Source organism: Periplaneta americana, chromosome 1 (genome assembly GCF_040183065.1).
Source record: "Periplaneta americana isolate PAMFEO1 chromosome 1, P.americana_PAMFEO1_priV1, whole genome shotgun sequence".
Lineage (NCBI taxonomy): Eukaryota > Metazoa > Arthropoda > Insecta > Blattodea > Blattidae > Periplaneta > Periplaneta americana.
Window position 1 is genome coordinate 102720738 of NC_091117.1, and position 27757 is coordinate 102748494.

General features: G+C 35.8%; 1 protein-coding gene across 1 annotated transcript in view; it reads right to left on the minus strand.

The window, feature by feature from the left end:
- The window catches only part of LOC138698967 (NACHT and WD repeat domain-containing protein 2), a 487839-nt gene that overhangs the window by 299086 nt on the left and 160996 nt on the right, over positions 1 to 27757 (minus strand). The window contains exons 11-15 of the mRNA XM_069825158.1: positions 27520 to 27730; positions 22506 to 22750; positions 13640 to 13786; positions 5582 to 5687; positions 1321 to 1493 (exon numbers count right to left, since the gene is read on the minus strand). Of these exons, the coding sequence (XP_069681259.1) occupies positions 1321 to 1493; positions 5582 to 5687; positions 13640 to 13786; positions 22506 to 22750; positions 27520 to 27730 (882 nt within the window). The remainder of the gene's footprint in view (positions 1 to 1320; positions 1494 to 5581; positions 5688 to 13639; positions 13787 to 22505; positions 22751 to 27519; positions 27731 to 27757) is intronic.

A 27757-nucleotide genomic window follows, 5' to 3' on the forward strand; every position in this document is an offset into this window, starting at 1 on the left:
TCTTTGGATGTTAATGTCTGGGGTCACCTCAGTGTATAGCACTCCCCTTGACACAGTTGAAGAACGAGAGCAGAGAATTGGACTGTACATGCTTGTGAATAATTTCGAAATGATCATGGGATCTTCGAAAAAATTCGAAATTCAATGCTGAGACGAATACAGTATTGTATCGAGATGCAAGAACGATATTTTGGACACCTGCTTAAACAGAGAAGAGTGTACAGTAATTGTTACGTACCAGAGTAGTATTCCTTGTTAACACCAGTAGCAACAGTAGGCCCATTTCTAGCGGGATGTACAATGACGTTTAATTTGTTTGTATTTGTTACTAACTAGGAATATGACACCTAGTGTACGAAGTGAAAAGTTCACGATGTGTCCACATGCACAAACAATGGAGTTAGTGGCGGCTCGTAACCATACATTCGCAACTATCTCGTAAACTGTTTGTTTTCGGCCCCATGTTTACAGACCAATTTTTGCTTCTATTATCGTGTACTTTCAACCGTTTGAGTTTCTGCTATCAGTTCTGTGGCGTGGTGCATGAACCTGATAACTCACATTTTCACAATTTTTTTAGTTAATACCATTGAAAGGCAGCTCATGTAATCTATTATCATTGGTAAGTGGTAGTATTTATACCTGCTTCCGTTTTAAGTAATTGAAAGGCTCAAATTATTGTTTGGCTTTGTAATGCTGCGTTCTAGCAGCAGTGACAACAAAACAAGAAGAAGAAGAAGAAGAAGAAGAAGAAGAAGAAGAAGAAGAAGAAGAAGGACCTCAGACTGATAATTAGTCAGAATACGCATGGCATGAGGAAAATGAATAACAAAAAATGTGCATGTGTGGATTATCAGGTTCCCACACTGAAATCAGAAAAAAAAACTGGTAGTAAAAAATGCAATTCCTGTTTTTTAGGGATCAGATATTACTATAAACAGCCAAATATTTGTGGATAATTTCTTACATATACATATTCTAAAAATGTAAAAATATAAAAGTTCAAATTAAATCACAATTGTGAAAAATTTCACTGTGTGTATTTCATTGAATATCTCAAAACGAATTTTGTGGTTTTGTCTTTTTTTTTTTTATTTCTTCTTTAGTTATTTTGCATAGTGATGATTATATAAGTGGGGATATGAATATTAATCGATTTATTTTATTATCAGATTCATGCACAACGCCACAGAATTGTGATACATTCTGTATAATAAAGAATATAACACTTAAAATCTTAAACAGTCTATTTATCTATTAAAAAGAAGCAAAATAATTTACAATATTTTCACATATATAATCTAGCAAAATAGTTCTCACCTTGTTGCCTCTCTGTCTTCAATGTTGTTGCAAGCGTCCTCGAAGTCGCTGAGTACTGCTTGTAAAGGACATGATGACAATTTGGCGTGCAGCCACTCATAGTTGAAGAGCACATGCTTGTATAGATCCTGAAATCGGCGAGATCGCACCATATGGAATGGCATCTCCCCGAACTGTAAACATTCGATTTTCATTGTGTTAACGAAGTATAGCTTTTTCTAAACAATAAGATATAACAAAATATCATCTGTTTGCGAAAGATCACTAAGCAAAACAAACCGATTCTGTTAAACGCGATTGAACTGATTCTTACGCGACACTTTGTACTTTGCACTTCTTAAATGAGTCATATTCAGCTGAAATTAAAAAAAATATATATTTTATAGTATTAATTTTATTAATACAGAGAAAGGCAACGAAAAGTTACCGCACTATGCAGGGGACATATTTGTTGGGCGCACGTTATTACGCAATATTGCATTACTATACTTGTTATTGAACATTATTTGTGTTATTTGTGACTCCACTCGTCATCTAAACATTCCCCTACGCTTCCGCTGTCCGTGCACTCCATCCCCACCACTCGGGAATTTTAGACCTACCGTAATAATGAAACTGAACACCCGTCCGCGCTGCTGCTGCTGACTAGTGAGTCGAGCAATCTGTTCCCCGACGTCCCCTGCATATTGCAGTAACTTTTCGCTGCCTCTCTCTGTATTTTAAGTACGAATATTGGCAAAAAGTGCAATTATTATGTAATTTGTTTTTAATGTTACTTTACAAAAAAAAGCAGTGCTAATTGAAAAGTATACTGATGAATTGATTAATGAAGGGACTGATGCATGAACTGATGTCACTACAGAATATGTCTGCTGTATGGATAGATGTTCAGTGCGGGGAAACATAGTGAAGAAAGCCTTATTAAAATAGCAGCAAATGTGACTCCTACTCTATCTGTTGAAATGGAAGAACTTAAATTTATTCTAGTTAAACGCTGTAGGACCCATTGTAATTATGGTATTTCAGACTTACTGGTTTACAATGAGAATGAATAAATTTTTGTTTTCTCATTCTAAATCTTCTTTAAGATCTTGCTTCAATAATACCCACGTGTGATAAAAACGTTTTACAACCGAGTGGTGAATTTCTAACAACAAAGGATTATTAGGAGTTATGTTATCGGTTCTATATGGTTGTGAAACTTGGACTCTCGCTTTGAGAAAGGAACAGAGGTTAAGGGTGTTCGAGAATAAGGTCCTTGGGAAAATATTTGGGGCTAAGAGGGATGAAATTGCAGGAGAATGGAGAAAGTTACACAAAGCAGAACTGCACGAATTATATTCTTCATCTAACAATTAGGAACATTAAATTCAGACGTTAGAGAGGGCAGAGTATGCGGCATGTATTACTAAATTCGGAAATGCATAGAGAATGTTAGTTGGAAGACCTGAGGGAAAAAGACTTTTGGGGAGGCCGAGATGTAGATGGGAGTATAATATTAAAATGGATTCGATGGAGGTGGGATATGATAGTAGGGACTGGATTAATCTTGTTCAGGATAGAGACCGATAGTGGGCTTATATGAGGGCGCCAATGAATCTCCGGATTCCTTTTCCTTTAGTAAAGCATTTGACACAGTAGACACAGAACTTCTCTCATACAAAGTTAGACAACTTAATCTTTCTGACACTGCTGTCAATTGGTTTGACTCCTCTCTTCGCGACCGCCAACAATGTGTTACAGCAGGTATTTCCTCCTCCGAATGGCGTGTCGTGAAGTCCGGAGTACCACAAGGCTCAGTACTTGGACCTCTTTTGTTTATGATATATGTTAATGACTTGACTAAATTGATAAAACATTGTAGACATCATATGTACGACGACGATTTACAAATATAGAACCATTTTCATCGTGACGAAATGATAGACGCAATAAAAAGACTTAATGAAGACTTGAACTGAATTTCGACATGGGCTAATAAATTTGGATTGAGGCTGAACCCAGAGAAATCTCAGGCAATAGTGATGGATAATCATCGGCTTCTTAGTACTGTAGACTGCAAAAATTTGCCTAGCATCATGCTTAATTGTATAATTATTGAATACAGCAAAACAGTAAAAAATCTTTGAATCTTTATGGATAATGATCTTAACTGGAACACTCAAGTTACCCATACATGCAAGAAAATATTGTCGCTGCTCCATCCTTTGAAGCACGTAAAACACTGTCTACCACTTACATTAAAAAAGAATCTTATACAGACACTTGTGATGCCCCATCACGATTTCTGTGATTCCGTGTTAACAAACTTAAGTTCTAAATTAAATAAGAGATTGCAACGTGTTCATAATGTATGTATAAGATTCGTCTGTAATATTAGGAAATTTGACCATGTAACACCGTCTCTTGAGCTGCTCTCGTAGGTTCGTTTAAAGGAACGAAGAATCATACACGCTCTTTCACTTCTTTACAAAATTTTACATAACTCTTCTCCAAATTACTTGTCTTCACGCTTTCAGTTCCTAACTACTTCACGAAATCAGCATTAACCTCTCCTTTCTATTTCTCTTCATAGAACTTCCCTATACTCATCCTCCTATACCGTATCATTGCCTCTCCTCTGGAATACGTTACCTATTGACGTCAGGGATTGCCGGACACTGTTACAGTTTAAAAGTAAGTTAGAAAAGTATGTTTTATCTCACGAAATCTGTTTCTGAGAAGTTGCTAGATTTATGCCGAAGTTTTTATCTTTAGTATTTTGGCAATAATTTCCTTTTGTTAGATTAACCATTTCTCTTGTCTTTGTGCCAGGATACTAGAACAGCTTATTGTCCCTCAATTAATAACAATAATGCTGAGTGACATTATTATTTTGTGTCTGTATTTGTTGTATATGTTTTCACTTTTTGTTTGTTCTTTTTTTTTTTGCATCATTTAATATGTTGGATTAATTTTTATTATTTTCAATTTGTATTTGTATGTTCAGTTGTTTTTATGTCATATTCATTCTGTAACTCGTTACTACTGTAGATTAATTGCATAGATGTATAATTTTTCTTGTAGTTGTATTGTACTTCTGGTGGTGTGGAAGAGAAGGCCTGATGGCCTTAACTCCACCAGACTAAATAAATAAAAAAATAATAAGTAAGTAAGTAGGGATTGTTAGGCTCTCTCTTACCTGCTTACTACCGGAGTGAATAGAACTTGACGAATTTCTCAAGTAAATTATAAATGATTGTTCTGTATTTAATAGCTAATTTATCTTAATAAATAAAAAGTGTTGTTTTCGTCATTAATATCTTCACAGTCTTATTTGTCAGTTTCTTCTACCTAACACAAAGAATCACAAAGAAAATTATCTGCTAACTCGTAAAGTAGATAAGCATTGTGTATTTCTGATTTAAAATAAAGGCCATTCATTTAACCTAATTTTCACTGTATTCCGTGTGCATCATTCCCGAATAAATTTATTTTTGGATATTGAATATAACTAGAATCCTTCTAAATAGTTTTGGTAAAATCCAAAGGAATGAAATTTCTGATTTCTAAAAAGTACATAGACTAGTACATACGTATAGGTAAGAGTTATACCTTGAATATTGATAAACAGAAATCCTTTAAACTCGTTGCAGCATGGTGAGATTATTATCTGTATAGAATTTCAGAAACACGATTGAAATCTGATGACGACTTACTTTACTCAAAGACATATCATATGACTATGACATTCACTTTACCCAAAGTCATGTTATATGACTATGACACTCACTTTACCCAAAGACATGTCCTATGACTATGACACTAACTTTACCCAAAGACATGTCATATGGCTATGACACTCCTTTTACTCAAAGACATATCATATGACTATGACACTCACTTTACTCAAAGATACGTCATATGAATATGAACATGGAAATTTTATTACTGATGCATTCAAGAATTATCTACCCTTTAAACAACCGAATTCAGTTTCGTTGCTAGTCTTAGAGAAATGAGAAAATTTGTAAGCATGACAGGTTGTGTAAATTCTTGCAGTGGTTGCATTGTCAATTTTATTGGAATAGTAAATGTTCGTAAATACTGTAGCTATAAGAACAGATCAAATAAGAAAAGATGCAGATTATTTAACTTCATGGATTTATATAAGAGTTTAATGTCACATTTTACATAACATAAAGAGGTCTAGGATTATGTAATACCTTATTGCATTTGGAGTTCAGGAATATAAACATTTTAAAACTAATGATGTTCAAACCTTTCTGAGGTTGTAGCGTGATACTTTGCCATCCTTGGAGTAAAAAACAAGTGGCTGGACTGGGACCTTCCTGTCAGCTGAACCCTCCTTATCAGTCAGATTGAATCTGCGCAAAGAGTACAAGCAATTAATTTATTCTAAAAAAGCTACGGTTAAAATCTTTCATTGATAAGTTTATAGACATGTATTTATTATTTTACATTACACTGTATATTTATAAAGTAATACGCATTTCGTTCAGAGTGTCGAAGTTCCGACGTCGGACACTTTGTTCGAACATACACCACAGATGTTCGATAAGATTAAATTCTGGGCTGAATTATTTAATTTCTCATATTTTTTATATATTTTTGGAAATAATTCTTATTTTTATCAGAGAGAAATGGACCATTAGTGAAAATATTTCCTGATATTCTGTAACGCTAATTTTACGGAATTTTTAGTCTCTTTATTGCGTACTAATTGCTCAATATTATCCACTGTGATCTCGGCAGTGCATGAATTCGGGAAATTTTGTAGATTGTAGTCAGATGAATTAGCTACTTCTGTGGTGATATTTACTTATTTTAATTAAAGAAAAAAATATTTGTATATGTATGTGGATCCGAACATGCACAGTCTGTCGAAAGGGTGCTGATGAAGCCTCAGAAATCTGACTAATGGAAAATGTGAATAAAAATCACACAGACTTTTTCTGCTTTTCTATATCACCTTCAGTTCATTATCGCATATCAGTCTGTCATTTCTAGCTGAAGGTCAGCAGGAGCACCATCTACATCGACAGTAGATGGGTCTATGCTAGAGATACGGAAAAATAACAATACAGTACTTTCGGAACAGTTCCGAGAAAATAACAGTTTCAAAAAAAGAACTGTAGGTCGGAACACACTGTTCCAAAATAACAATAAGACTTTGTGACAGACCGTTGCTCATAGGAATTAGAGTACTGTGTAATATACCGTCCAACTATCTTGCCTGGAACACTCCAGATACTCTCTCAGATATCATAACAGTTCCAGCATAAGTGTTCTGCTAGGATGTACAGTAGTTCCTTCAGAGGTGAGTATGTTGAAAGGAGAGCGAAATTTTTTACTAATACAATGAATGTACAGGGCGCATTAAACAATCTGATTGGCCAATCAGCTTCAGGTACATTGTTTTCTATTAATGTAACAGGTCCACACCTGTGGAGTAACGGTTAGCACGTCTAGCCGCGAAACCAGGTGGCCCGGGTTCGAGTCCCGGTCGGGGCAAGTTACCTGGTTAAGGTTTTTCCGGGGTTTTCCCTCAACCAATATGAGCAAATGCTGGGTAACTTTCGGTGCTGAACCCCGGACTCATTTCACCGGCATTATCATCTTCATCTCATTCAGACGCTAAATAACCTGAGCTGTTGATAAAGCGTCGTAAAATATCCTACTAAAAAAATATAGCGGTAAGAATGAAAAAAATTACAAGATTGTGCCTAATTATTATTATTATTATTATTATTATTATTATTATTATTATTATTTAAAAGTCATTATTTTATTATATCAATTAATAAAGGAAAAAATTATACAAATTTATATACCGTACTGTATTGTGTTATGAAATTTGTATATGGTAACATATCTGCCTTCTGAAGAATGCACTGGAAGGAATGAGTGAACGGGAGAAGAGTTCGGGGCAGACGAAGATTTCAGATGATAGACAACATTAAGATATTATATGGATCATATGCGGAGATTAACAGAAAGACAGAAAATAGGAATGGAGAATGCTGGGTTTGAAGTTAATTACCTGCCCTTGGGCAGAACACTATGAATGAGTGAATGGTTACATAACAGTGCAAATGTAGCCAAACTAATCTCAGTGCTTATTACAAATAAATTATGAAGCTTCAATAGAGACTAATATCACGTAGTAATATCCTTTATTTAGTAGAAGGAATGATCAAACCATTGCGATGTTTTATAGTTTATATAAATTACTGTTACACCTGACTGTAATAGCTGCCATGGTTCGAATTGCATTATGAACTAAGATTTTTGGAAATGGAACTAGTTCCGAAACAATATAATATTTTTGTGATTACGTTGTGTCAGACGCTTGTTGTTATTTCGGAACTGTTCTTTGGAACTAGTACTTTCTTGGAAACGAAACTCTTGGAAATGTTCCAGAAAAAGAACGATTTTTCCCTATGCTAGCCTATGAAAATCTTGAAATCTTACACCATACGTTCAATTCTTGAAATTGTGATTGAAATTCCTTCCGAAGGAGACGACGACTGTTGAGACATACGACTTCTATTCAACGTTGCAGCTAGCTTCTGCCAATAGTCGCTACTGAACGGGAGATAGGGTTGAATAATGCCGAGGATGAGGTACTGTTCGCGCAAGTTATCTAGGCAGCTCGGTTCTCTAGTGCTTTCTTACTGTCCCGTAGCTACAGTCCGGGTCAGCTTACTTAATATCCCAAGGGTGAAACATAACCATTTTTCCCTCATTACTACACAAGCTAGTGGGTTATAGTGATTTTCTAGTTTGCAGGTTGAATTTACTTTTGTCAACTTCGTTTTGAATTTCGGTACTGAGAAATACAACTGGTAGTGATTTTATAACTGTTATGTTGGTAGCAGTGACACAGGTTGTCAGTAGTTTAAATTCTGAAAATTCAAATTGTTCTAGATTTCTGAGCCCATTACTGGAAGCTAGTGAAATTTGAACATACTAATAATTAATATCAGTATTAATATCAATACATAATAGTTATTGTATATGTTGCTTTGTATTGTGGTTACAATTTCAAGATCTGAATCAGGTATGCTAAGTCTAAATAAATGTAACATATTTCGTGTGATACATGCACTTGAGTAATCGACAGAAATACCATTCCACATTTTAATTAATTTCTTTCGTATTTAGACTTTTATTAGAATAATGGAGTAAATATTCTAAAGCATACATTTCAAAGTGGCATTCGTTTTCGGAATTCATACTAATCATTTCTCGTGATCAAACAAAATACATTTTTAGGTTAGGTCTCGTGATTTGTGAACTATTTAATCAAAGCAATGAATTTCATGTTGTCAGATGAAATACATTTTAATATTAGATCATACACTAATCTACTAACTACTAACATAATGTGCGAGAGGTCCAGAATCTTTCACAAATTATTCAACCTTTTAGAAAACACCTCCCCAAACATAAAGATGAGATGTGGTAAATAAGGAAGACATCATTATTGTTAATACTATATTATTATTATTATTATTATTATTATTATTATTATTATCATCATCATCATCATCATACTACATGGCATTGTGTGATTTTATCCTCTTTTGGTGATACGGTATCTAGTATTAGTTGGCAACACTGAAGAGATGGCGAAATTAGTATTTTAGGAATTACTCTTACGTGATCCTCAGTATATCTGCTAGCTACCTGACCATCGCTTCAGCAGTTGTACGTAGAATTACAAAAACATCATTAGGTATTAATTTTCACAATTGTACACAACTGTAAGTACATCGAACTCTTCGATCACACTAAGCAAGCAAATGTATTTTACCCTTCTCGTAGAATGTCCTCTCTTGTCTTCCTCGCTACGGCTAGAAGCGACCTCTCCGCACCCCGCGCGTCACTCTTTTAACTGCCCAGATAAGCATGGATAAATATATATATATATATATATATATATATATATATATATATTCATCCATGAGATAAGTTTCGCGGACAATACTGGAATAATGCACGCTTGCCCCGCACGGAAGAAGTGCTGAGCACCCGTTCCCGCTTTCAGTCGTGTTGACGATCACTGATTTAAGCTAACAGAAAATAATTTCGTTATAAGATTCTCCACTAAGGAACTATTAAGATATTTCATTGACAGAGTGGATAGAAAAATAGGAGAGGACTTTTATGAGAAGAAATTTTTCAGAAGAAAGGTGGAAGAGGGTGATACATTTTTTTTATATATCCTTCCACTGAAGTAGAAAAAGGGCAGATATGTCGAAAGGTGGTGCAACAAACCTTGCGACATGGGGCTTGCTTGCTTGCTCGCTTGCTTTTATAATAGGGCGAAGCCCCAATTACAATAGACAGTACAGATATTTAAAAAACATAGAATTTCATATAACATGAAAAAAGAGATAAAACAGATACATATGCAAGATACAAGTGTAATTACAAATTAAAAATTAAAATTAAAAAAAAAAAAACAAATAGATACTACCTAAATAAAAGACACAGATATAGATATAAATGAAAAATATCAAATAAAAATAAATTAAAAAGAGTTAAGTACAGATATTATAGCCAAAAATGTAAAATATACTCTAGAATTGGAAAATTACGGAGTAAATATAACACTGTGTTGATAAATTCAATATACAGTATTATATAGTAGGCCTAATAGGCTTAATTTATTTATTTAAGAAATTCACTACTACGGAACATGTATACGAGTGATTACGAAATACATATTGAAATATTCTTTAAAAACGTTTTTAAAACTTCAATTAGTGACTGTTTTCACACATTCAGTTGTATGTATTCGATTTTTAAAGATAAAAAAATGTGTGATCGGATTCACCTCTTCTATTGATGTGACATCTTTCAACAATAAAAGTAAAAAAAAATGAAGTTGTAAAATAAAACCAGGCTTTGTTAGGATGTAACCTTATATGGTTAACGCTTAGAAGACTGAAAATTTTGTTCTAATTCACTCCGCTTTACGGTACTAATCCTGGCGGTCGCAACTACAGTCCTCGCCGAGGATCCGTGCGCCGATACAGCTGTAAACCAAACCGATAACTATGTAACTAAGGGCCATTTTCTCCAAATGAGTTTAAACTTGGGTTTATTTCATACTGTTTAAGCCTGAGTTTAAACTAAAAATCATTTTCTCCACGTTAGTTTAAACTTTGTATGAAGTTTAAATGTGATTCGAACTGCAACCATCTGTAGTGTACGTTCAAACTGATATTCATATTAAACTTCATAAACATTTGGGTATATTAATATAACTGCGATTTTTCTAGTAAAGAAGGTTAGTTTCCACTGTCAATATTATACTACAGTATAAGATAAAATTAGAAAATAGTAATGATAATAGCTACCTATTTATATTTCATTTCAGTTACCTGAATTTAGCTAAATTCTGTAAAACTTCAGTCAGATTAGTCGGCCACGGGATTTGAACTCGGGATCTCTCGAATACTAGGCTCAAACGCTACCTCCTGAGCCAATTCCCTCGGCAAATATTAATTGTTGCCGATAAACTATCTTTCTTAGAAACAAGTGTCAACAATGCTTTCAAAGTACCAGCGACAACTGAATCACTAATTGGAATAAGGAAGAAAGTCCAATTTTTGCGAAAATAGACTGAGATATACATTTTTTTCTTAAGCCATCCACCCATCGATTAGTGGAAAAAGGAAGAGTCTACCAGCAATAACAATGAAGTAACAGCCCAGTAAAATTTTCAATTAGTGGAATAAGGAAGAATGTCCGGACTTTCTTCCTTTTTTCCAATCAATATTGTAAGCATCACCACCAGATGTCAGGTAGGAAGTCTGTCTCTCGTTTAAATTTGCTAATTTGCTGTCAGTGTGGTTGTAAGTTCGTTGTCTGTAAATCATTCATAACAACTTGAGTGAAAGTAATTCTGAAAGTGAACAAATACACTGGAGAAGAAAGGGAGTAAGAAATATTGATGACTAATATATGTAAAAGAAAAACGCAAGAAATCTAGATCTTAGGAAAAGAATACGTAACTTCAAAAGGAGGTGTTGTGCCAGCAAAACTGCCTGGTCCATCATGAAGTAAAGATCTGGTATGCTTTATGTGTTATTTGGATATATTTATACTGCTAAATATTTCTGTGAACATATAATATATGCTGCAGTTTGGTGTTTGTTTTATTGGTGTTGTTCCACAAAGTGTTTTGAAAATTTTAAAGATGAAAACCAAATGGAAACAATCACTACATTACATATACGCTGGTAAGACTAAAAAGAGGAAATATGTGTATCTAATGACACTTATAGAACATTCACCAGTACAAAGACGCCAAAATTAAATATTTTTTTCTTAATAAAAATACAAAACGATGCTTTCGCAGAATTGTTAGTTCACAAACGACGAGCATCAAAATTTTATAAAATAAAACAACAAGAGGTAATAAAATTATGTGCTGAAAGAAATGACGTAGTCGACCTAGTGTTCAACTTATGCAAAATGTTCTCCTTTCTTGTCTTCTTGTACAGGAAATGTTCTATTTAAGAAAACCGTGGCTTTTTGTATTTTGAGTCCATAACCAGGAAAACAACACAGTTTTATTGCTACCATGAAGGACAAGCTAATCGAGGCCCCAATGAAGTCTGCACATTTCTCAATTACTACATAAGTGAACCTGACTCAGTGAAAGAACTACATGATCCTTGTGGCGGACAGAATCGAAATAACACTGTTTTTAGTAGGTTGTTTTACGACGCTTTATCAACAGCTTAGGTTATTTAGTGTCTGAATGTGATGAAGGTGATAATGCCGGTGAAATGAGTCTGGAGTCCAACACCGATAGTTACCCAGCATTTGCTCATATTGGGTTGAGGGAAAGCGCCGGAAAAAAACCTCAATCAGGTAACTAGTCCCGACCGGAAATCGAACCCGGGCCACCTGGTTTCGCGGCCAGACGCGCTAACTGTTACTTCACAGTTGTGGACAATAACACTGTTGTACCTTGCCTTATGTATCGAGCAATGACTGCCAAGTTTCAGATAATTCAGCACCATTATTCTGTACGAGGTCACTCGTTCCTCCCGTGCAACAGGGATTTCACCGTAATAAAAAGAGTGATACAAAAAAGACAGAATCTACTCTGTGAAACAATATGTTGAGATGATAGTTAATTCAAGAAAAACACAGAATGCTTTTCAAGTCAAGATTATTGAACATCAAGATATCATTGATGTTAAAGAATGGTGGCCACAGTTCTTAAAAAGAATCTTAAATTGCTCTAAATAGTCACATGAAGTAAAAGTTTTCACTTGCTAACTGCCGGCATTTGACCTATAAACAGAAAACACCGTGCTATGTCGTTTCTTCGGAATGGATAGATGGACTGAATCGCAAGACATGCAGACTTTAAGGGAAGAGGAACACCTCTGCTCCTAGAAATATGGCATACGACTCCAAAGTTCCTATACATCCCAAGAAGCTGCAAGACGTTAACAAAATAAATATATTCCATCAGAGTATTAGGAGTTATATAACAACATTCTTCAATGGCTACAAGAAATCCTATCCAATCTGATGAAGAAGATTAGTAGTTAAATTGTTGAATAAAATTATTTTTAATACAACAGCACAATTTATAAAATTCTTAATATGTTTGACTGAAATTAAATAATATTCACACTGTGTTAACAATAGAAATTCAACTAACAATAAATAGCAGATTAAACCTGTGTTTAATTGAGTTTCTTTGCAAATTACTCATGAGAATTGTTAATTTATTGGAAAAAGGAAGAATGTCCATCAACTTCAAAAGAGGATGGATTCAAAAATATTTATCGAATGCGCTGAGACGATCCACCATACAGTTCAGGGAACTTAGTTCTACAAGTTTGTAATGCATCACAAAGCTGTAGGAACAATATTGTAAGTGTTAATAAGTTTTTCTTAGTTTTCTCAAAACATAGGTGCATGGACATTCTTCCCTTTTCCAATCAGTGATTCCTGTGCACCGTTCTTCGTTTTAACGGTTCGAATACACTCCGTTTTACGGTACCTGTTATGTTTTATATTTAGAAAAGAATACGCTTAAACATTGTCCAACAGTTTGAGATTACTTTGGATTTAAGTTATTCAGATATATGGACAAACATAGGCCTATAAACTTTCACATGTTTTTATCGAGAAATTCTGTCATAAAACTCAGCCTCTTTCACCTCACCTTATATTTGCTAATGAATTTTCAAATTTTCGTCGCAGTTCAAATAATGTCACAGTAAGTTCTGATTGATAGATAACAATATGTAGCAATAAAAAATATTTCATTACTTACCTATGACGTTGTATCTCAGTATATTTAAATGGTTTCGGGTTACCACCACCCCATATACCGAGGTAGTAGTCTGCGATTGACGAGTGGAAGTACATGGCCATGTTCATGTTTTTGAAGTACCGCTCCTTGGCTGTATCCCGAAACTGTCTGCACATAAGTACGGTAACTTAAGTTAATTGAGCATTCAATAGTGTTATTCATTGCAGTGTTTAATGAAGGAAATATGAGTAGCTTATACAGCAGGACTGGTTTGAAATAAACTGGAAGAATCTTTATAGCGTCAATACATTTCTCTGTTCTCATTAAATTAAGAACGACACTAAAGCTCATAGAAGTCTGACGCAGAGTTGCCAACCTTGAGATTTGACTGGATCGCATAATTGGTTCTAAATTATAGTACTTTTGATTGGAGGATCGTACACTACATACAAAATTGACCTATTTTGATTATTTTACCTAAACTTCCTCCACAGTGTTTTATTTAAACGATTGTTTTAATTTTTCCAAGAAAATAATTGTTAAAAATTAAATACCTGCGTATAAAAAGATTTTTAAACATTTTGTTGTCTCCTTACCTTAGGAGGATCCTCAGAAGGATCAACAACAGCAGGAACAGAAGAGCAAGAACCTACATCTAGACCGTTTACAGTTTGTTTCATCAGAGCAAAACTTAGCTTTAAATTTTGGAATTATTTACCATAGTTTTCTGCAATTTTGTTTCCATTCTGTACATTTAGGTATACCGAATATAGATTTTTTGGAAGTAGGACCTACTAGGCCTTTACTTTTTAACTTTGCTCTAGAGTATGCCATTAGGGAAGTCCAGGATAGAGGATTTGTAATTGAACGGGTTACATCAGCTCCTTGTCTATGCGAATGACGTGAATATGTTAGGAGAAAATACACAAACGATTAGGGAAAACACGGAAATTTTACTTGAAGCAAGTAAAGAGATAGGTTTCAAAGTAAATCCCGAAAAGACAAATTATATGATTATGACTTGTGACGAGAATATTGTACGAAATGGAAATATAAAAATTGGAAATTTATCTTTTGAAGAGGTGGAAAAATTAAAATACCTGGGAGCAACAGTAACAAATATAAATGATACTCGGAAGGAAATTAAACACAGAATAAATATGTCAAATGTCTGTTATTATTCGGTTCACAAGCTTTTATCATCCAGTCTGCTGTCAAGAAATCTGAAAGTTAGAATAATTTATAAAACAGTTATATTACCGGTTGTTCTTTATGGCTGTGAAACTTGGACTCTCACTTTGAGAGAGGAACATAGGTTAAGGGTGTTTGAGAATAAGGTGCTTAGGAAAATATTTGGGGCTAAGAGGGATGACGTTACAGGAGAATGGAGAAAGTTACACAACACAGAACTGCACGTATTGTATTCTTCACCTGACATAATTAGGAACATTAAATCCAGACCTTTGAGATGGGCAGGGCATGTAGCACGTATGGGCGAATCCAGAAGTGCATATAGAGTGTCAGTTGGGAGGCCAGAGGGAAGGCCGAGACGTAGATGGGAAGATAATTATTAAAATGGATTTGAGGGAGGTGGGATATGATGATAGAGACTGGATTAATCTTGCTCAGGATAGGGACCAATGGCGGGCTTATGTGAGGGTGGCAATAAACCTCCGGGTTCCTTAAAAGCCAGTAAGTAAGGACCTACTAGGAAACTATCACTATCTTCTGGTTCCATGGCCACTATTTCACGTCAGAACCTATCACAATGATACCTGATTTCTTACTGCCCTTATACTACCACAAAACACGACTGGCACAAGCAAGTAGAGCCTACTATAACAGGCTGTTCCTTGTTCTTTTGTAGGACAAAATAGGCCCATATTTTGATATGTTTATTTCCCTTTTCTGTTATGGGGTTCTCAAAACATTATATTCAACTTATTAGTTATTACATGCTTACGTGGCAAGTAATTACGTTTAGACTATTGAAAGGATTGGAGAAAACATTTCTCTGAGATATTTGGAAATAAACAAAGGCATGTTTGTTAGTATCATTTTTTGGATAACCATAAGTAATGGACACTACGTAATTTCTTGTCGCTATAATAATGTTTTTCAAAATCAAGTTGTCATGTCGCCTAAACCTGAAGACATAGGCGAACAATGTTTGTAGAAATATGTTTTGCGACAGTCGACTGTAAAGTACTTGTAACGCAGATGTGCTACAAGCAGAAACTACGTACTATAAATGTATAAATGAAATATAGCCCTACCCGTAATACTGCAGAAGTGTATATAAATTATTTCAAATGTCCTAAATTGTAATAAATGTTTTAAATCCTCTCTTTTTGACATGTTTTACCCTATTTGTCGACAGGATAGTACATTTTGCGCACTATCGGCGGGTTGGATCGTACGATAGTACATGATACCAAATTATCGCATTTGTACGATCCAGATCGTACGGTTGGCAACACTGGTCTGACGTTAGGAGTAAAAATAATATAGTTGTTATAATCAGTGTTATCAACTCAGAAGAATGAAAACCCGCTAACATCCCCTCGAAAAACCTCGCAAAATCTGAATAAAAATCGCCAGTTTTTAAAATGTGCCTATATACTAACGTAACATGTAAACACGCTTCGTAATAAATTACTGGAGAATATCTCAACTCACACAAACGCACATAAACATACATACATACATACATACATACATACATACATACATACATACATACATACATACATAAATACATACATACATGCATACATGCATGCATGCATGGCATACATACATACATACATACATACATACATACATACACACAATAGTACATTAAATAGACTTTTCTATAAACATACCTTACTGTAAGAATGGAAAACTATCCTCCCCATAGAAATCCGTTTCTTGGTTATAGTTTCATTAATTAGCATTGGAAAATAGGATTTGTTGATATGCTGCCTTAGTTTTTTTTTAATCCCCATCCTGACGTTGGTAGTCATGTGGCAACACATTCCTAAGTCCAACCCGAACTATCAGAATTGAATTTAACATATAAGGCCTATGCCATAATATTTTACTCCACAGAAGCCGAGCCAACCTCTCTTCTTCCACACGCATTGTCGGTAGCAATAATTTATCATTTCAGGAATTTTCAAAGCTGTGATATTACCGTATCGTAAGAATGCATATTGTACACAAATTATAACTGTGAAATATAAATTAGCCTACTGAATTGTTTAACCAATTACTTTTTCATTTGAACCTTACTTTAAAAACAGTTAAATTCTAGTCAAAACCCTCTAAATTTCCGTATAAAAACGTTCATCTAGATTTCCCGCCGACCGCTGTCCATTCAATTTTACCGCAGTGAAGAATCGAAAACCGTCAGATTTAGCGGGAAACCGCTGATTTTGGCAACCCTAGCTATAATAGAAGCTAGCAGGTAAGCTGTGTCGCCAATTCAGCGGTTTTCCCGTTAGACCTGGCGTTTTTCAGTGTTAGTTTAGCGGGTAAAATTTATGAAATTTGTATTGCTGATATAGGAATTTAGCGGGTTTTTTTGGCACTCACAGCGGGAAAATAATTTCACTTTACATTAACACTGCACTGTTTCATAGCGGGTCTGTAAAAATCGAGTTGGCAATACTGCAGGTAAGCCTGTGTGTGATTTGTGGCCTACAAACTATAGGAACAAGTTTTACATTACTGTTGGGATTACTCAGTCTTTGAACCACTGAAATCTTACATAGCAGTGATAACAACTGTACCATAACTATCGTACTTATACCATAATTTAGCTGATTGTACCATGTAATTGTAGATAATACTTTCATTATGGTACGCAAGAATACCACAATTTGCTTAGTAGTATAAAACTATGAAAATGTTTATTATACTTCTCTGTTTAACTTAATGTAGACCTAATGTAACATGGTTCTAAGCACTTTCGTTGCAGTTCAGTCTTTTTCCTGTAAAGTTACCTGAAACAAAGAGAAGTCCCCGCAAAAAAATGACTGAGTTATTCAGATTATTTTACAAATATCTGCTTCCCATTGTTCTTCATTATTGATATACCGGTAGATTAAATATTTTGCCAATTGCAGTAACGAAATAATCATATTCTGCATACACATGACAGCTGTTCACTGTGAATAGTTCATTTAATTGCTGCTATGGAATTTAATGAAGAAGATAATAAGCGACTGCTACATCAAAAAACAAATACCTGGATACAGCGTGGTGATGCTGCAAAATATGAACGTCTGAAACATCGAAAACATAAGTATAGAATTTGTTGGGAAAATGAACTTGACTTCAAGAACTGGTTGAGGCCTGACAAGCAGGATGTATCCAAGGCCCATTGTAAACTTTGTAATGATTCGGTAAGGGCAGATATTTCTGTTATACGCAACCACACGAAGTCGAATAAACACGCAGCCATTTCACCAACATTTTTAGCAAATTTCTCATTTGCAAATCTATAGGCTATGTATCATATAGGCCTATTTCAGATGTTTAAGTTTTTCCATACATAGGAACAGGCCTATGATCAATTCTAAAAATGTAATTTTATTGAGAAAACGTAATATATTATAAAATAATAGCTACTCTCATATCTGTTGAACATAATTACATTAAAAACATCATGAAATGGTTATCGCACACAGTAAATGTCTATTTTTATTTAATTTCATTTTTGTCGTACCATATTCATCATTCATAATGTTCTGCCCAAGGGCAGGTCTTTCACCGCAAACCCATCTTTCGCCATGATGAGTGACTGACAGGTTGGAATCACTGTTAACATTGTCACAATTACAGCAATTTTATTGCTGCATATGCGGATTCACGTGACACTGCACACTGTACTGCAACTGCTGCTAGACGATTGAGAGATTATCTTTAACTTCTTTCTAAGTCGTTCCAATTTCGTCCAACTTCTTTCACTTCTGTTAAAACAGTCCTTCTGTTACTTTCTTGTTCAGCACTGGACTTGAAACCTCTTTAATTGACTTTCTTGGAACATTTACATCGCACAATTTTCTCATAAATTTAAATCGACTTTGCTCATTGGATTTACACTTAGAAAAAGTAGTCTATCCACTAATAGCGCTCTTCCACACTGTACTTTTATTTTAAAGCCTATCTCGGTTCTGATTACCCGAGTAAAGGGAATCGTGCATGTAGTTCCTCATACAACATTTCCAGGAGGGTGGGGGCGCTGGAGATACGGAACCCTGTATTTCGAAAGTTTAATAATATACGCAAGGGTGCGTAGAAAAAATGTAAATCAGAGACGGAAATATACGAGTACAATCTTAATTGGGGACTTATGGACACAATTGCTATAACGACGTGAAAGTAAGCGTAGTCGCGTCAATGGCTCGGCGCTACTTGAGCTGGTCTTCCTTCCAGGTGGACAAAGCAGAAGTTGCAGAGGCTTTTCCTCGGGATATTCCCGTTTTCCATTTCATTCCACTAACAACTCTCTCTCCCTTATTTCATCTATCAAATCCAATCAGTAAAAATGGTCCGCAGTGAAGTCTTGCCGGTAGTACGGAACTCCGAAGCTGGTATAGAATTTAAGAGCTTGGTGCTCCGGGTCCTGGGGCTTATCAGGTAGTCGTCTGGAATGGAACCTGGCTCTGTCAGAGTTGAGGCAGCATGACCCACCTGTCAGTGTTGCATTCACGATTTTCAACCGGGCCATGTGCCTGACTGGAACAATCATTGCTTATAGGGTGCGAAATGGACCAATTTTACGTGCAAGGGTCCATCCTGGGTTTGGCTTTCGAAAAGCCAGATATGCAGAATGCGTGTGGCTGTATTCAGAGTTGATTAAAACTACTAGAGCCTAATGGATAAAAAAAATAGAACAACTCATATTGAAGTGGAAAATTTGACCTAAAGTGATAAGAATCTAGGTCACTATAATAATGAGAGAAAAAACGAGGATAGAGAATTATCGGGAACCACTTGAGTAATAGAAACGATGGACAATAAAATACAAGTATAAAAGCAATACTGCACGTAGTGTAAAACATTGTTCGTAGTCAAACAACAAGAGCATTTGGTTTGAACATAGCCTACTCATTTATTTCTTCTCATATTTTGGTCCCCCTTCTTAAGGAAAAAGGATTCGACTGAATCTGCATAACTATTTTAATTTAGTAGCATTGTATTGGATGAACGATTATGAGTTTCCATTGCTACACGCGGTGCTGCATGTGCCGAACAACCTGTACTCACAGCTGTATGGCAACACGAGTCCACGCTTTACCAAACTACAACTTCAACACTAGAGGTAATGGATAATAATATTACTAAAAGAATGCTACTGTACTCCAACCACGAGAAAGTCTCTGCGGAATGAGACGAAGTGGGGTAATGCTGTGAATAAATGTTGATGTCATAAGATGTTATAAGGTCACACACGTGGGTACTCGTATCTCTATTGGCTAGCTCTCACAGCACAAACAATAACATTGGTACACATATTTATACTACCCTAGTAACAAAATTAGATCACTGTTAATCTCATGGTCTTTTAATCCCTCCATACAGGAAATAACATATGCAATAGAGCGCATGGTTTTTAAACTGACGTTATAACGATAATATTATCTATCTACTTCGCTCCAATAGATGAAGCAATAGTAAGCACATTCCTTTCACGGTTGATTTCCTGGTTGGAGAACAGTACACGCAGGGCTACACGTGGGGCTGCATGTGCCGAACAACCTGTCCTTACAGCTGTACGACAACACGTTTCCACACTTTATCAAACTACAACTTCAATACTGGAGGCAATAGATAATAATATTATAGAAAAGAACAAGAATTATTTAAAAAGATCAGTAGGCCTACTCATCCGTATCACCCAAGAAGATGTTGGAACTGATGTCCTTCATATTCCAAACATTTATGGCATCGACTAATGAAATTATCTAGGCGAATTTTCTAGGCGATGCCCAATGTCATTGAGAACTTCTTCAGTGTGCACTGTGCATAGTCTTCGCTTCTTATCTCGAACATTCCCGTTTCCCGAAATTTGTTAACTAATTTGTGAAACGGAGCACGAGTTGGAACGCGATCATCAGGGACATTTTTTTTTTAATAATCTCCCTACAGCACGGGTTGATCCTGTAAGCACATACCTACATATTAGGAGGCGAGGCCTGACATGTGAGCTGTGCGAGAAGTGAAAGAATGAGCTACCAGAAAGAGAGTTTTTTCATAATGGTTAATATTATATGAATCTATCGACATGGAAGTTCATCCCAGACTAAAACCTATGCACATGATTAGGTCACAGGACAGATCTTGCCTCCTCTACTGTATGAATCGTAAAAAACACTCGTGGAATAGAATACTTTGGCCTATTATTAGCCATACCTTTCGTAGCACACTACAGTACACGTATGGTTTCAACAGCCATTTAGCTCAGACTGAAGATTCGTTCCGCGCTCCCTGATTGACAGCGCGCGGGCGGGAAACTCATAAACTGTTCACTCTGTATACACCGATAGGCTTACTGTTGTAATCTCCAGAACACTATTTTATACAGCTAACACTTCTAATTTGTTGAATTAGTTGGTTACTATATAATATGGACGTGTATTAAGAAAAGACAGTGCTTGATACTAAAATGTTTCATGAAGCAGGTACTAGTATTACGAATATAATCTTGGAAAATATTTTGTTGCGAACAGAACTTGTTTGGGAGATATTTTGAATCTCTCATTAATATTAATATATAGTAAGAAATGAAACTTCTGAAGATCCTAAAGAAAATTAGTGTGGATTTAAAATAGAGGAGACTGTTTAGTAATCTATGAAACGAGTCAAAGTCAGGATAAGAGAAGAAATGTCACAAGGAAGTGAAATAGGAAGAGAAATACGTCAAGGATGCCTTTTATCACGTACCCTGTTCAACATCTACTTGGAGGATTTAGTGAAGAACTGTTTTCAGAACATGGGTGGAGTGATAGTAGGAGAAAGAAGAATAAAGTGTATAAGATTTGGTGATGATAGGTCTATGGTGTTGTTATCAGTAGAGGAGATGATATTAAAGGATATGCTGCTGGAGCTACTGTGAGCAGTATGGGATGGAGATAAATGAAAACAAGACGAAGACTATGGTCAGGAAGAAAAATAAAGAAAGCAAACTTGCGAATTTTAAATGAGGCAGTACAGAAAGTGGACAGCTTAAAATACTTAGCAACTATAAGTAGCAACATGAGCTGCTGCCTGGAAGTCAAAAGGAGGATCATAACGGCAAAGGAAGCTTTTAATAGAAAAAGGAGCATCTTCTGCAGGCCTCTGAAAAAAGAACTAAGGAAGAGACTAGTGAAGTGATTTGTGTAGAGTGTGGGATTGTGTGCGGCAGAAACATGGACATTATGACGAAGTGAAGAGAAACGACTAGAAGCATTTGAAATGTGGATATGTGAAGAATGAAACGTGTGAAGTGACAGACAGAATAAGGAACGAAGCTGTGTTGGAAAGAGTGGGCGAAGAAAGAATGATGCTGAAACTGATCAGGAAGAGAAAAAGGAATTGGTTGAGTCACTGGCTGAGAAGAAACTGCCTATTGAAAGATGTACTGGAAGGAATGGTGAACGAGAGAAGAGTTCGTGGCAGAAGAAGATAACACATAATAGACGACATTAAGATAAATGGATCATATGAAGAGATTAAGAGGAAGGCAGAAAATAGGAAACATTGGAGAAAGCTGGGTTTGCAGTGAAAGACTGTCCTTGGGCAGAACACTAGGAATGAATGAATGAATAGTAAGAAATAACATTGATGGCGTATACGTAATTGTGTGTAAACGAATTAGCAGGCATGTAACAAGTACAAATAGACGCATTTTTACCTGTGATACCAATTCATGACGCTGACGCCATCCGCCTCGCGCTCGGACAAGTAATTGGGCAAGTCGTTGCGTATACGAGTCCAGAGCAGTGGTGGGATGCGGCGCACAGGGGGCAAGTGATACTGGTACACGTCGTCCAGCACTTTGTCGTCCAGGGAGATCAGGTCTTCCAGTTCTGATTCCGAGAGCCCACTCTTGGCAGCAGTGATGTATGCCAGTGCATGGAAGACGAGAATGCGCCCATGCTGTGGCAAAAATATTCAGTACAGCTTCACTTGAATAACTGCACGTAATAATCTCTTCGACTCTGACTAGTTATCTTATTGAAATAGGCAAAAGTAAGGAAAAAGAGTGCTTACTTTCGGAACATTTTATTAACATAGCTGCAAGAAGAAACAATAAAGAGTTTGATTATTATCTTATGAAATAATTAATTTAATAGGAAAATTCTTGCCTCGAAGAACTTCTTATTTTGAACATGTTATACAGAATGGATATAAAGTCTCGGTCCATTTTCTTGAAATATGGTTATTCAGACATGAATTATATAGAGCTATTGAATGGTATGTACATAATATGTAATTCATCATAATTCAACATGACCATCATCCATTTAAATATCATTGGGGAAAAACTTGGTAACTCCAAAATTATCGATTTTCTGTTTTAGATGTCATGTAATAGCTCAGATAGTGTAGATCTGTGTAGTTTAACTGTAGAGAATAAGAATTCTATAGGCCCAAAATAATTTGAAGAATGATAAACCAAAGACAACACAATCTAATGGGTCTGGAAACTTTCAACTTGCTCTCCTGTAAAAGCAGTAAATGTGACTTAAGAAGTTTTTCCTCTGTGGTCTTTATTTCAAACCATTGTGTCCAACGTTCGAATGTTGTCCTAAAAACATTCGCAAGCATGTCGCTAGAAACCGCTACAAATGCTTATCGAATACGAATTTTCAGGTCCTATAGACTCCTTACTTTGGTTTAGTACACTTTTTTTCTTTATCTTTATCTTAGTTCTGTTTTTCTGATTTTTCCTTAAACTAGTACGAAAACAACACCCATGCCCGAGGCGGGACTCGAACCCACAATCCTTCAGGCCAAGCGATAAAGACATGCCGTGCCTCTACCGCTTGAGCCATCCAGGCTGACTCACTCATAACTTGATAAACTCCCAGGAAAGAAACCTAAGGGCGTCAAATCAGGCGAATGTGATGGCCATACTCCTAGGTGAACATCTACCAATCCATCTGTTGGGAAAGCGCAAAGAGTTTGTAATACTTACTAGAGACACATACATGTGAGTGGCAGGCAAGAAAAATGTCACAAATTGAATCGGCTAGCATCCCCCATTAAAGGGAGTGTTTGCGGCGCGAAAATCGAAAACAGTACCACAATACATTGATGTAGCCTGATGATAGACACTGTTTTAAACATCTTTTACAAAGGATGAGTCGTGATGAAATAAACATGAATGGCAGAGGTGCGCTATATTTATTAAAGTATTATAATGATTCATCTTTGGTGATATTCTAAAAAATAAATTAGATCACCCATATACACTCGGGATAAGTATGTGAAATATTGAATAATGGCAATGTCAACAGTAATTTTCAGTATTACTAGTATTGTTTTAAGGACATAATAATGGATATTCACTGTAATATTTATAAAGATCTATATTTTAGTCCTTTCATGCGAAGGAAGAGGAAGGTAGCCTATATGGTGCTTAGAAAATATTTAGTGGTGAAATATGAGATCATAAAAATTCTGGAAACTGATTTAAAATATAACGAGAATAAATTTTATCATAAAACAATCTATTGTGTAATTGACAGTTGATGACTATACCAAGTCAGAGGTCAGTACAGACTTTTTAATACAATTAGTAGCGATAATAGTAGGCCTAGGAGTACTGGTAACACTAGGCCTAGTAGTAGTGGTAACTGGTAATAGTAGTAGTGGTAATAATAGTCCTAGTAAGTAGTAGTGGTAATAGGCCTAGTAGTAATGGTAATAGTAGGCCTAGTTTTGGTAGTATTAGTAGGCCTAGTAGTAGTGGTAATAGTAGGCCTAGTTGTAGTGGTAATAATAGGCCTAGTAATAGTGGTAATAGTAGGCCTAGTATTAGTGGTAATAATAGGCCTAGTAGTAGTGGTAATAGTAGGCCTAGTTTTGGTGATATTAGTAGGCCTAGTAGTAGTGAGACCTAGTTAGTAGTAGTGGTAATAATAGACCTAGTAGTAGTGGTAATAGTAGGCCTAGTAGTAGTAGTAGTAATAGTAGGCCTAGTATTAGTGGTAGTAATAGGCTTAGTTTTGTGGTAATAATAGGCCTAGTAGTAGTAGTAATACTAGGCCTATTATTAGTGGTAATAATAGGCCTAGTAGTAGTGGTAATAGTAGGCCTAGTTTTGGTGGTATTAGTAGGCCTAGTAGTAGTGAGACCTAGTTAGTAGTAGTGGTAATAATAGACCTAGTAGTAGTGGTAATAGTAGGCCTAGTAGTAGTGGTTATAGTAGACCTAGTAGTAGTGGTAATAATAGGCCTAGCTAGGCCATCAGCTATATTTTCACTAATTTCTTAGCATTTAATAGCACCAAAAACTAGAAATACATACTGTACAATACAAAAATTACATGATTAATTCATTTATTGTGAAACAAAACTGTTTCAGACAGATATAGTCTGAGGATTTTCTTATGCACTCTGCTATTATAATCCACTGTAGTATGATGGCACCTAACCCTTACATACATTGTTAAAACCAACCTTATAAACCTGATTAATGTGTTTCTGGAAAAACTTTATCCAAGAAATATTCCGACATTCTGTAAACACATTCAAAAGAGGAACTGCATTTGGAACATTCTTCCAAATATTAAGATATGCATGCTTTCCTGAGCATCCTACAATAGTAGCTATGTTCGAACAATTATTTGCGGCGCAGTATTTCACCATTTTCTTATTATTTCCTTTCAAGTGTACTTATATTTGTTCGTACTCCTCAATAAGCATGAAATGCTCGGACTCCCGCCGAAGCATCAACTCCCTTTAATGGCGGCCGAACAGCGGTTCAATTTTGTACGGGAAACTAGCGCCGTTGGTGTCTCTAGTTATATATTACAAACTCTTTTGGAAAGCGTTATTTTAGGTACGTTCATACATATATCGCAAAATAAGGGGGTATCCGTCTTGCTTAAAGTCAACCGTGACAACAATGTCATCCTGCTTTACCTGTGGTTCCAGAAATTTTTCCAGCATGTGCAGGTAAATGTTACCTGTAATGGTAGTTTCTGCAAGCATGAAAGGGCCATGAACCTAAGCCAAACATTCACTTTAGGCGAGTCTCTTTGCCATTCAAAGGTATGGTCTGGTGGCCATACGTATGCAAAGCAAGGAAAGCAGTGTTGTTATCTGACAGAACATTATGTTAATACATACATATTTGATTGTATCAAATAATTATTTAAACTGTGGAACATGACTTGTAATATATGAACATGACTTGTGTTTGTTTAGACATTTCATGTAGCAACACACATAGTACGTATGTCACAACTGTTACCTGTATATTAAGTGTATACGTATATGTAAAGGAGAATGTCATTTTGAGGAATAGTTATAATTATAGGATAAGAAACTTATGTCTTTAAAGAAGTTCTAGAAATAAACATTTAACTGGCATGCAAAAAATTAGACCTATATCAGTTTTAACACCATGCACAATTTGCACAATCTAATCATTCGAAAAAAAAAAAAAAGAAGCAATTGTTTACTTTTATACGAAAAACAATCGTTTGCTTTCATTAAAAAATAATCAGTTTCTGACAATTAGATATGTGAAGTTGTGCTGATTATTGCACCTCCATTTCGGTGTTTATTTTACCATGACTTCGGTGAATATTTCGTGAAAATATGAAGGTTTGTATCACTGCATTTTTATTCCAATATCACGACATACCTTTTTCTCATCCTATACTTTCATCAGATGCATGGCCGCATGCTCTATCTGTACAGTAGCTCCCCACGAATCATGTGTAGAGCATGCAGGTGGACAGTATTCGCTATGCTAAGGAGTGACGCTGCATAGGTACAATAAGGACATAGGTAAAAAAGCAAGGAAAAAGTGTTTGATGTCACTGTACAACCAAATACCTATAATTCCTGAGTATCCAAGGAAAAGCGCAGTTGGATCTTTCCGATTATCTACAGGGCATGACTCTTTGTGAAAATACCTGAACAAAATTGAAATTATTTCTCCACCACTTTATCCATTGTGCAGTCTTCGAGAAGAAATTAATCAGAATCATCTTCAGCCCTGTCCTGCAAATCCACGTGTGTGAAATATTGCAGTTCAAAATAGTTAATGGCTTTATTGCCAAGAACTAATCAATAGTTAAAAACTACAGCATATATCTATAGGATGTAACTTTCTGGTTGTCTATTATAAAAACTTCGTTTAGTACAGGTATTTAATTGAAGAGTCCACTGCAAGAATGATGGATGTCATTTGGAACATATTTTTCAGGAGAAGCAATTGAAAGTTTGAAATGCTTAGCTCTCAAAGCTTATCTGTGATTTTCCGATCATTACTGGACAATAACTATCAGTTAATGCCATATAACTCTCTATGTACATTCTATATGTCTTAAGTTATGCATTGACAGTCTTGGTTCAATTTCGACAAGAACGTGACATCCATCATTCTTGCAGTGGACTCTTCAATTAGTACCGGCGCAGCTCTGTCAGCTAAGGCGCTTGCCTACCGATCCGGAGTTGTGCTCGGGTGCGGGTTCGATTTCCGCTTGGGCTGATTACCTGGTTGGGTTTTCCGAGGTTTTCCCCAATCGTAAGGAAAATGTCAGGTAATCTATGGCGAATCCTCGGCCTCATCTCGCCAAATATCATCTTACTATCAGCAATCTCATTGACGCTAAATAACCTCGTAGTTGATACAGCGTCGTTAAATAACCAAGTTAAAAAATAGGTATGTAATTAACTAGGTATTACCTGTTTCTCGACTCGTTCGAAGAGTAGCATGATGGAATCCATGACGGTGGAAGCGAGATACGTGTCCTGCGGCTTAGTGTAGCTCCGCCAGCGGCAAATTTCCGCAAATACCAGCTTCACAAAGATTGGCAATGAACACTGTCCAATTGCATTTGCAACTAGTCGCCACTGGTAATTTGTAAGATCTCGACATGCAGTTTTCATCCACATCCTGTACATAATTCATAAATATCAGTTC